At 37.1% G+C, this 12,441-nt stretch overlaps 1 protein-coding gene across 1 annotated transcript in view; it reads left to right on the top strand.

Annotated features, from left to right (window-relative positions):
- LOC140436989 (uncharacterized) overlaps nt 1-11,681 on the top strand; it is a 72,643-nt gene extending 60,962 nt beyond the window's left edge. Inside the window, exons 10-11 of the mRNA XM_072526197.1 lie at nt 7,050-7,236; nt 10,994-11,681. Of these exons, the coding sequence (XP_072382298.1) occupies nt 7,050-7,236; nt 10,994-11,522 (716 nt within the window). The 3' untranslated portion in view covers nt 11,523-11,681. The remainder of the gene's footprint in view (nt 1-7,049; nt 7,237-10,993) is intronic.
- The last annotated feature ends 760 nt before the right edge of the window (nt 11,682-12,441 follow it).

Raw genomic sequence — 12,441 nt, 5'->3', positions numbered from 1 at the left:
GAATCGAAAGGATCATGAGTTTAAGAGCAACAACTAAGATCACCACAGCCACCTGAGAGAAAATGTGTGCCCAATACAATTTAATAGCAAATTGAGTATATGGTATCAACTAATAAAAAAAGATTAAGGGTAAAACTCACACAAAAGAATGAAAAAAAATTATAGTATTTAATCCATGAAAATTTTCATTTCATTATTTAATAAGCACTGAATTATGCGCCATTACCCCTATTCACTATAGCTATGACCTGTCGAGGGTCACATCAACCATTGTATAGTAATATTGGAGCTTTTATTAAGAAATAAGTATGTTAATTAAAAAAAAAAATGTTTAAATCGATTCGAGTTTTAAATAACACTAATTTTGACTGTATGCGACACATCAATCGCACTCATTCACGCTAAGCACTTGGATTTTAAGTAATATAAGTGTATAGTTAAACAAAAATTAATTCTACTGAACATTGAACGTATTGAAATGATATTTATTTAACTGCTGTCTTTTGTCTTTATTCAATTTATAATGTCTTTATTAAAAGGTTCTTATTTTAATTTATTAAAAAGCACGATAACTTATATTAATTTATTTAACTACTCAATAATACTGTCCCTTCCAAATAAAATGTCCTGTTAATATATGCCAGTGCCGTTAGCTAGAACCATCGGCCGCCTTCTCGACTAGCGGCGAAATTATAACGGTAAGGCAAACGGGTATTTTCACATCGGTTCGACCGTTTTTCTGGAAGGTCCCTTCAGGTAAATAGAAGCCTCTCGTAAAATCTAAAACATAAACATGTGAATAAAAACATGTTTACAGGTTAAAACTATGACTCATATTTTTACGTAACATTGCCCCCCTCTCAAAAGATGGTTCCTCCTGGAACCTTGTCGGGACTAGAACTGGAACGGTATGCTGGTATCGGCAACTGGACCCTCTTTTACAACTTCCAGTTGTGTAAAAATGACAAGGGACGGTTTTGTCTCCGCACCAGTAACTATGCGGATTGCAACAGACTAACACCTGGACTTCGGTGTCTTTAAAGATCTCCTCCACCATATTTCGGATAACCCTCCAATCTAATTGGCGGCACTCCAACTTTGGCATGGCTAACTTTTGCACGTCGGACTCTAGTACGTGCTCTCTCAATTGAAGTAAGGCTTCCCATACATCTCGGTAGGTAGGTTGGTCACGTGCAGTGTCTTTTGTTACCAGGTAGAAAAGGTAACGTGATGCATCTTGGAGTTTCAAGGTTTTACCGGGAGCTGGCACCTGGCATTGAAGTTCTGCAACTCGACCAAACTTCCGTCGAAAGACGGATGCCAACCCTGGTGCGTCTTTGATACTGGCCGGGATGGTAAGGGCCAGCGAGTAGTCATCGGGGAGCGCGAGTAGATCTTGCTTTTCTTCAGTGGTAACACCATGTCTCGCTTTACCGGTACCTCCATAGGCACCCATGAATTCCTCAAACGTGAAGTCAGACACATCTTGGACTTGGTTTACTTCCACTTCTTCATCTACGTCGTGGTCACCTTCGAAAGACGCCAGCCGGTTATGGTGTACTATCATCGGCTTTCCCCTCGGAATCTTGCTTATTCGGTAGATGACATCGTTGATCTTCTCCATGATGAGGTATGGACCTTCCCAAAACTGCTGCAATTTGGGAGAACAACCTTTTCGCTTCTTGGGATTATACAGCCAGACTTTGTCGTTCTTCTTAAAGCAACCCTTTTCGGCTTGTGTATCGTACCGTTTCTTCATTCGGTCGCTAGCGATCTGAAGGTGGGAACGGACCAACTCATGTACATCGTCCATTCTTCTTCGTAATTCGATCACATAATCTTCACCTGTTACATCTTCTCCAGGTCGACACCCAAACTCTAGATCACAAGGTAGTCGCATTTCGCGTCCGAATAGGACTTTGGCTGGTGTCTGGCCTGTTGATTCGTTAACAGCAGATCTGTAGGCCATTGTGAAGAACGGAAGGTATTGGTCCCAGTCTCGCTGATGATCGGACACCATCTTTGTCAAATACTTGCCAACTGTCCTATTCATTCGTTCTACCATACCATCCGATTGCGGATGATACGCGGTAGTTCTTGTTTTCTTCATGCCTAGTCTATCACATATTCCTTGGAATAGATCGCTTTCGAAGTTCCTGCCTTGGTCACTATGGATCTCCAAAGGCACTCCAAATCGGCTGATATATTCTTGGATCAACTTATCTGCAACGGTGGCGGCCTTCTGGTCTGGAAGTGCGTAAATCTCGACCCACTTAGTGAAGTAATCCATTACTACCAGCATGTACTTGCCTCCATTTTCACTTTCTGGAAATGGCCCAGCGATGTCCAAAGCTATTCTTTCAAACGGGCTTCCAACATTATATTGTCTCATAGGAGCTCTCCTTTTTCGGTAAGGCCCATTACTCGTGGCACAAATAGTACATTTCTTACACCAGTCTTTTACATCGTCGGACCTGTTCATCCAATAAAACCGTTCCCGAATTCGCTGAAGGGTTTTCCTTACACCAAAATGCCCTTCCGATGGACTGTCGTGTAACTGACGAAGTACTTCGGCTATTCTGCTCTTTGGGATCACCAACTCTCTTCTCTTCTCTGAACCGTCATCATTTTCCAGGACTCGTTTGAGCAAGCCATCTTCGATGATAAATGAGTCCCACTGGGCCCAATACGTCTTAACTACTGAGCATAGGTTTGATATTTCCTGCCAAGGTGGTCGACGGTTTTCCTCTTTCCATTTTCGGATTTTCTGTATAACTGGATCTCTCTTTTGTTCTTCCCTTATCTTAGTAGGCGTCCAGTCGTCGTTGACAATCGTCGTTCTTAGCACTGCTGCTTCCTTGGATTCCGTTTTGTTGCAGTGGGAACACTCTGCTGGGCATGGCCTTCTGGAAAGAGAATCAGCGTTTCTGTGGCTAACTCCGGCCCGGTGCTCAATCTTAAAATCGTATTCTTGGAGTCGTTCGATCCACCTGGCTATCTGACCCTCTGGATTCTTAAACTGCATCAACCACTTAAGGGCGGCATGGTCGGTTCGGATTAGAAACTTTCTGCCATAGAGGTATTGATAGAAGTGCTCTACTGATTTAACTACTGCTAGAAGTTCTCTTCTCGTGACGCAATAATTCCGCTCAGGTTTTGAAAGAACTTTACTAAAATATCCGAGGACTCGTTCCTGTCCTCCTTGAATCTGAGACAGCACTCCTCCAATTCCCACGTTACTTGCATCCGTATCTAAGATGAACTCTCCTTCTGGCAGTGGATACCCTAAAATTGGTGCTGTTATTAGATGTTTTTTTTAAGGTCTCAAAGGCATTTTGGCAGTCTGTATCCCAGCGGTATTCTCTTGCTTCCTCTGTAAGTCGCGTTAATGGCTTAGCGATATCTGCAAACTTCTTAATAAACCTCCGGTAGTAAGTACATAGTCCAAGAAAACTTCTCACTTGATGTTTGTCAGTTGGTTTTGGCCATTCCTTAATGGCATCGATTTTTCCCTTATCCACGGCCACTCCTTCTTTACTGACTATATGACCCAGATAATTGACTTTACCTTGAAATAGCTGGCACTTCTTGGGGTTTAGCATCAATTGGGCAGCTTTAAGTCGATTAAAAACGTTTTCTAAATTCCTCAAATGATCTTCGAATGTCTCCCCCAAGACGATTATGTCATCTAAATAAACCAGGCATGTTTTCCAAGATAACCCTCTCAACACATTTTCCATCAGCCTCTCAAATGTCGCAGGAGCATTACAGAGTCCAAATGGCATAACGTTGAATTGCAACAATCCAGATCCTGTGGTGAAGGCTGTCTTTTCTTTATCTACTGGGTCCATTTCTACCAGTATCCAGACTTCAAATCCAAAGTAGAAAACAATTTACTTCCAGCCAATGTGTCCAATGTGTCATCGATCCGAGGCAGAGGATAACTATCTTTCTTGGTAACGTTGTTCAGCAAACGGTAATCCACACAGAACCTCGTCGTTCCGTCTTTCTTCTTAACCAGGACCACCGGAGAGACCCATGACCTCGTAGAAGGTTCTATCACCCCGTCTTTCTTCATTTCCTGAACAATCGTTTCAGCTTCCTCTCTTTTCGCCTGTGGTAATCGTCGAGCTGTTTGACGAATTGGCTTAGCATTACCAGTATCAATTTTATGCTTAACAACGGTAGTTCTTCCCGTCTTTCCTCCTTTCGGTACGAAAATATCACGATACTGCCGAAGAAATTCCCTTAATTTCCTTTTCTCCATCTGATTTAGAGACTGTCCTGCAACTGCAACCATTTGGTCGAATTTGTCGTTCGAATTATCAGATGTTGTCGCCTGACGGATTATGGATGTCACAGGTACACAAGTTCCTACCTTTGTCTCTTTCTTGATGGTCACTGGGTAGTCGTTGACATTGATAAGTCTCACAGGAATTTCTTTAGCCGAAGTCACCAATTCCTTTCCAATTATGATTCCCCACGGCCAACCTCATCGTCGTGGTTCCAAGGCTCCATCATAACAGGTGTCCCTTCGTCTACAATTCCCTGTAGTCGCGCTACTATGATCGTTTCGCTTCTCGCAGGCACGACTGTATCTTCTGTAATGGCTGCTTGCACAGTGTTGTCATTATGTGGATGAAGAAATACCTCCTCGTTGCCAACTTTGATTACCTTATTCCTAAAATCCAATTGGAATCCATGCATATTCATTACGTCCATTCCTAATATAACATCCTCTTCGATGTCAGCAACTATAACAGTATGGACGAACTTTTCTGCTCCAATTCCCAATTGTACCTGGATTTCTCCATGAATGTTGGCATTTTCACCTGTAGCAGTCCGAAGTCGCAACCTCGTTGGTAACAGTTTCTTTCGGCTGTTTATAACTGTCGGGCGTATAATGGTTCTGGTCGCTCCGGTATCCACCAACAACGTATGCTTTTTACCATTTATGTCTCCATCTACATAGACACTATCTTCACGACATTTCAAAGAAGCTATTAGTATGAGAGGGTCTTTGGAAAAGTTCTGGGTCGAAGCTGCCCCCCTAAGGCTGACCCGTTCTAGTTTTCCTGATGGTGAGTTTCTTGATTTGCGTCGTACCTAGGGTGCTTACAGGAGCTTCGTACGTGTCGTATTTCGCCACAATTCCAGCATCTGATGGTCTTCGTTTTCTTGTATGCCATGCTTTTCATCGTATTAACAAGCTGGTCAAGTTTATCTTCATCTCCTTCCTCTTTTACAGTTCTAACTTTACTGTACCCGCCAGAGGCCTGCGTAGCTGACTCGTATTCGAGGGCGGCGGATAAGACATCAACCAGCGTTTTGTGCCGAGCTAATCGCAGTGTTCTCTGCATTTCATGATCACGAAGACCATCAATAAACGTCTGAACGGCCAATTTTTCCATCATGTCTTCTGTAGCTGTTGGATAAGCATATCGTACTAATCTGGCAATATCTACCTCATATTCTTGAAGAGCCTCATCTTTCTTCTGTCTACGATTTTTAAGCTGCGACTGATATACATGCTCCAAATGTTCGTGGCCATATCGCATATTTAACCTCTTCTTAAGTTGTTCGAAATCATCCGTCTCTTCTACGGCTATGGTCTGAAGCACATCTAAGGCATCTCCTCGAAGAGCGATAGTCAGGTTTACAGCCTTTTCTTTTTCAGACCATCCATTCGCTCTTGCGGCTGATTCGAACTGTTTTATGTAGTTGTTCCATGATGATTTTCCGTCGAAAGTTGGGACTTTAACATGAATAGAACCTCCACTTCCTTCAAATTTCGGCCGTGTCTCCAACTTACATTTCGTCTTGTCTTCTTTTATCTCCACTGTAATCGGATTGTTTCCTCTCTCTGCTGTCCCTGTTTCCTCCAGCTTCTTTTCCATCTCTTTCCATATCTTTTCTTCGAAGGCCAACATATCGGCAGCAACTTGGTTTTTTAACGACGGCATTCTATCGTCGAGGGCAGACATCTCAGAAGTGACTTTAGAGATTTCCAAAGAGATGTTAGCAGAAACTTTGCTTTCCAAAGAAGAAATCTCGTTAGAAACTTTGTTCTCCAATGATGCGATGTCACCAGAAACTTTGTTCTCTAATGATGCGATGTCACCAGAAACTTTGGCTACATCACCAGAAACTTTCGAAATCGACGGGAGGACAGCATCTTCAAATATATAAGTCTCAGGATCTAGTCCTTCTTCTAGCAAAGCGTTCTTTAGTCGTTGGACTAACTCAGCCTTTTTTCCGGTAGAAGCTAATTCTCTGTCTTCAAGATGTCTTCTTAAATTAGTCACTGTCAGCTCATAAATCGTAGCCATTTTCACAATTTATTTTATATTCACTTCGGCACAATACTTGTTATGATTACTATAAGTCTAATTTACTTTTAGTTCACTTCCGACACCATTGAAATGATATTTATTTAACTGCTGTCTTTTGTCTTTATTCAATTTATAATGTCTTTATTAAAAGGTTCTTATTTTAATTTATTAAAAAGCACGATAACTTATATTAATTTATTTAACTACTCAATAATACATAATTTATTTAAAGGCGAACGTGACAATTAAATCGGGGGCGCGAGTCTTCAGATTTAACTGTCCCTTCCAAATAAAATGTCCTGTTAATATATGCCAGTGCCGTTAGCTAGAACCATCGGCCGCCTTCTCGACTAGCGGCGAAATTATAACGGTAAGGCAAACGGGTATTTTCACATCGGTTCGACCGTTTTTCTGGAAGGTCCCTTCAGGTAAATAGAAGCCTCTCGTAAAATCTAAAACATAAACATGTGAATAAAAACATGTTTACAGGTTAAAACTATGACTCATATTTTTACGTAACAGTATTGAAGATACCATGATAACAAACAACTATTGATTGATATTAAAAAAGTCATAGAGAGAGAGAGAGAGAGAGAGAGAGAGAGAGAGAGAATGGAACTGATAATTATAAGTGTAATCTAAAAATATGCTAACGTTACATTACATTACCATGGCATATACTTCACTATTATTAATTTTTTTCGTTTTTTTTTTCAGAAAGAGAATACAAATGTCTGTTTTGTGAAACTAAAACAAACTCCAAAGAGGCACTTATCGAGCATTTGTCTGATCATACAGATTTCAGAAAATTTCACTGTAAACATTGCGGCTTAAAATCTTCCTCCCTACAAAATTTGTCGATGAAATTTATCCACGAAAAAAAACATGGTATTTATCTTATAACGTAAGTATATCGATTATACCTTGAAATTATACGTAAAATTAGCTGTTACCTTTATCAAACTGCCTGATATTGAAAATTAGTATTCACGAGTGAATTCCCATAAATTTTGTTCTTTAACTTCAAAAAATTTATTGCAGTAATTAATACAGCAAATTTACAAGTTTGAGAGGGCAAAAACATCTATGTTTTTCCACTCGTTTTTCGTTCCTCACTTCCAGGTTCTGGAAATATATTCGTCGATAATGCCGTAGATAGATACCATATTGTTTTCCTTTAGATTACCTTTAGCAGCGAATTTTGCGCATGTTGTCCATTTGGGATATTTTGAATTGGACATTTTCCATAGGAGTCTATTTTTTTTTTACTGGAATCACTTTAGGATGTACTTCGTACCAATAATCACGATATCCGCCAGTCACAAACCTCGTGCTTAATTTTTTATTTAACAAAATCTGGAAAAAATCGAGAATTTTTGCTTTTGGCCCCCATATTTTCGCCTATTATAATACGAGAGATATTGCTCCTACAAAAAAAACCTATGAAGATAAAAATTTCATTTTTCAATTTTACATAGTATTTGACTAGCTAGAAATTAAAAATTTAATGTTTACTGCTTAAAAAATAGCAATAATTGGGAAAACAGTGCAAAAATGGAGTTTTTCGACATAATGTACAGCCTTCATATTCCTCTTAGAAGAATTTTATAACACAAAAACTTTATAACACATGAAAAGTATGTTAAATTTCAGTAGGATCGGTTTAACAGTTTTTTTTGCACAATAATCTTGCAATCCATGGCCTACAAAAATTTGTAAATTTTCAAAATTATGCTGGGTCCAAAATAACCACTTTAAATAGTAGACATTTTTGTATATAAAGAAAGGCTCAGGTTTTCAAACCCACAAGCTCAAGTTTTCAATCCATGGTCTGCAAAAAAAATCAAAATAACCACTTCAAATAGTAGACATTTGTATATAAAGAAAGGCTCAAGCTTTCAAACGCACTTTGAAAATCGATCAAGTAGACGAGCCTAGGAAATTTTTTAAAGGTATAAAATTTGTTTTCAAATTTCTGTTACATCATTCATTCTAAAATACTAGTCGGATACATCAGTGTAAAATAATATTGCCTTACATGAAGTAATCATGTAACTGTTATTTTTTAAACGATTCTATCATTACTTGATTAACTAAAAAAGAACACTGATTTGAGGAATTGATTTGTGACAACAGCGTGAGCTAAATAAATAACGTACTTCAGTAGAAAGACAGATAGTATAAACGGTATTCCCTTCTACGAGTGCATGGTCTATCTATTTGATTTTTACCTGTGGTGGTAATAGGTTGAAAACAAATAATTAACATGCCAGGCGTGTATTTTCAAGAAGAAAAGATTCAAATGGTGAAATGGTATTATGGGAACCATGCTATTGTAGAAATATTAGTTATTTATTGCTCCTTTTGAAAATCGCCCAATTCCGACAGAGAAAATAGTTCGATCAATTCTTAAAAACTTTAAAAATTTCGGTTACATAAGTACCTGTATGAAATGTCCAACAGATCAACCACGATCGAAACAAATCTTTGTTTGTCTGTTTAACTGCTGAAGAAACGCGTTCAGAAACGAGTAGACAAATTGCAGACGAAGTTGACCTAAAGGAGAGAACTGTAAGGAATATTTTAAAACGAAACGGATACAACGCAAAGTGCAAACTACCCAATAACCTTTTCCAGACGATCATTTTAAATGTATGGAATTTTGTGAAACTATGATGGAGAAATCGAATGAGAACAATAACTTTTAAAAAAATGTTTAACCCAAAAAATTAAATGTGTGGACTGGACATAACGATAATATAATTGGTTCATTTTTTATTACGGGAAATCTGAATGGACGTAAGTATCTAGATTTATTGCGCAATCAGATTGTTCCAGCAGTTCGAAACCTTGCGGTCAACGTCGACGATGTCTGGTTTCAACAGGATGGTTGCCCAGCTACAAATTATTTGGAACAAACATTCCCTAGACGATTAATTTCAACACGAAGAACAATAAAATGGCCCTCTAGGTCACCAGATTTAGCATCTTTGGATTTTTATTTGTGAGGAATGCTGAAATCAAAATTATATCAACAGGAATTCGAACGAGCCACCAATTTAGCAGAATTGCAAGAAAAAATTTAACTCTGTAGTCTGGTACAGCCAAATTAGCTGAATGCAGTGAGACTTGCTTTAGTTAATAGATTTAGATTTTATTTGGCGCAAAATGGTGGTTTGTTCGAACATTTAATTGGTTAGAGATTTTTTTAAAATTGCCTTTAAAAGTTTTTTAGTTGGTTTTTTTCTTATAAAAATAATATTTATGTTTTGCTAATGTTAAGTTACTTATTGTTTTATTTCTGAGCTACCACAGCTAAAGATCTATACAAGAATTGCATTTAAAACACGAATATAATTGTTCGAGTTTTTCTTAAGGTTTACTGACGGAAGGTTGCGACGAAATAAATTTTATGCACATGCTGGATAGTCGGATGTATCTAGGCGCCCCACACTGTGAAGGAAGGCGCTGCTTAAAATTTTACAACTTCTTAGGGGAATATGCCTTGTTGCCACACATCAATTCCTTAAATCAATGTTCTTTATTAACTAATTAAGTAATTTATAGAATCAATTAGAAAATAACAATTACATGGCTAGTTTATTTAAGTTTATTCTACAATGAACTTTAGTGGACTTAAATATTATTTTACACTCATGTATCCGACTAAAATTTTAGAAGAAAAAATGTAACAGAAATATAGCAACACTGTTAAAAAGTCATACCTACTACTTCGACATGGTGGCTGCCTCTCACTTCTATTCAAACAATTAAGTGTCATTGTTCAATCACAAATTAATCCCTTAATTTGTAATCTCACATTATTCCTAACTTCTTAACCTTTTATAGTTTCACCGTGTATAATTGAAACATTGTGAAACATATCGAGTAATATTTTAATAATAGAGTTCCATTCAACCTGCAAACCTACAATATTAATAAATTGCCAAATAATATATTTTCTAATTGAACTTCCTAAGTGTTGCAATAACGGCCTAGATTGAATTGTATTGTAAGCTCATAGTTCAAAGTTTGTTAGTATGATAGAAGCATTAACCTCTGTGCTGAGGTATACATTATTTGTGAAATTATAAATTGGGGGTTTGAGCTCATTTGAGCGCAGTCTATTATAGAAAGTTACCTAAACAACTAGAGTGTAATTATCAGTAGCTGTCAATAAAACTATAATTTTTACTCCACACTTCAACCATTTATTTACCATCGTCGATCGAGAAGAATCGTACAAAGAAGCATTAGAAAACAATTAGATCCTGATATTTACATCGAATTCTCCAGTTCTTTGTTCCACATACTGGATAACGTATACAGTAGTTGAAAAATTGCCATATCGGTGTATATATATATATATATATATATATATATATATATATATATATATATATATATATATATATATATATATATATATATTGTAGCATATCACTTAATATTTGCAAAATTGGCTAAATGCATATTATTAGTTCTTTTTCATCAGTCGTTATGTCAATTGTGAAATATGTCAATTGTGAAATTGTCATTGTCAAAAGTGATAATGACATTGCATTGCCGCAGTATAAATAGGCGTTTAAGTATTGCTATCAGTACATTTGTATAATACATATTATTATGATTAAATTTCATAGTTTCTTCTTATATTTTAGATGCAGCGATTGTTGTAGTAAATACAAAAATGAAGAACAGTTAAAGAAAGACGACGAAAACAGCAACACGAAACGCTTCAGCTGTAATATTTGCAACGATTCATTCACTCGACTTGCCCAAATTGAATGTCATGTTCTTAGTGAACACATAAAGAAAGAAACAAACTTGGAAGAAAAAGCTAATAGCGTTCAACAAACGGAGAATGAACATAAAATAGATATCGTCAATGATAAAGACACCCATATAATTAATATGGAGGAAAAAAATTCTCCGAAATCTGGTGTTAAAAAGGGATTCATTATTACTAAAGAAGATATTGAAAATGATTGGGATTCGGATCCAGAATCCCCTTCACCCAATGAAACCGAACTAGAATCCGTAGAAACGTTAGAACAAATCCCGCCAAATAAAGAATTTCAGCATAAAGAAGGGGAACTGAAAAAAGGAAAAGAAATTGATAGTTTTGAGGAATCTTGTGTCAGTATTGATCTGACAGAGGAAGAGTCGCAAGAATGTCTACAAAGATAGCAGTTCAGTAATTAGTTTAGTTACATGTATATATATTTTATATAGAATAGTGTATTCAATATTTTTATAAACAGCATTTGAAGTGATGATTTACGACTGAGTGTTTATACAGTGCTATAAATACTTGCATTTTTTTGTAATATAGTTGAAGTTAATAAAGTTGATTTTATTTTTCTAATTCCTATAATTCTTAATAACCATAAACATCCTAAAAACGAAGAAATTGGAATACTTTGCCCACGTGATGGGAAATCCGAAATATGAATACATTGTAATTATTCAGGTGAAAATAGAAGGGAAACGTAGTCCTGAACCTTAGCCTCCTGTAATTTTTGCCTCCAATATAGACAGTCATTATCCATCCTTACTACTTGACCAGACCATCGAAGTCTCCGGAATTTAGCGAATATTGAGATACGTGTTTCTTTGAAAAGTTGGTAAAGTACAATGTTTTGGTGTAGCTGCAATAATTTTTACTGAGAAGAATGACACTGAAACAATATGTACTCTGTGGGGTACTAGTGTCCCATGGGACAAAAATAGAACAGATGCAGCAAGCGAGGCGTTTTAGTTGCCTAACCGCCATGATAGCGAATTTTAAAATATCGATGTGTACCTTTGGTGGGTAGATCAGTATTTGTATCGAAAGAGAAAAACTGGCAGCAGAGCATGTGTTGAAGAGACATCTATAGAAAAATTCGGATCAGACCAACGCAACGAAAGAGGAGTAACCATGGTTGGTTTTCTTTTTCATAATAACTTATTCCACATAAACAGCTTTTTCCACAAAAAAAACAACAAAGATAGGCTAAAAACGAAATAGGCTATATAATTAGCAAAAAACGAGATCGTCCAAGATGTGATTGTCCTAAACAAATTCTGTACAGGTAGTGATCAACGAAAGTTAACATATATCTAG

The sequence above is a fragment of the Diabrotica undecimpunctata genome, chromosome 3 (assembly GCF_040954645.1).
Source record: "Diabrotica undecimpunctata isolate CICGRU chromosome 3, icDiaUnde3, whole genome shotgun sequence".
NCBI lineage: Eukaryota > Metazoa > Arthropoda > Insecta > Coleoptera > Chrysomelidae > Diabrotica > Diabrotica undecimpunctata.
The sequence above is the reverse complement of the archived record's forward strand: the minus strand, read 5'-3'. Positions and strand labels throughout refer to the sequence as shown.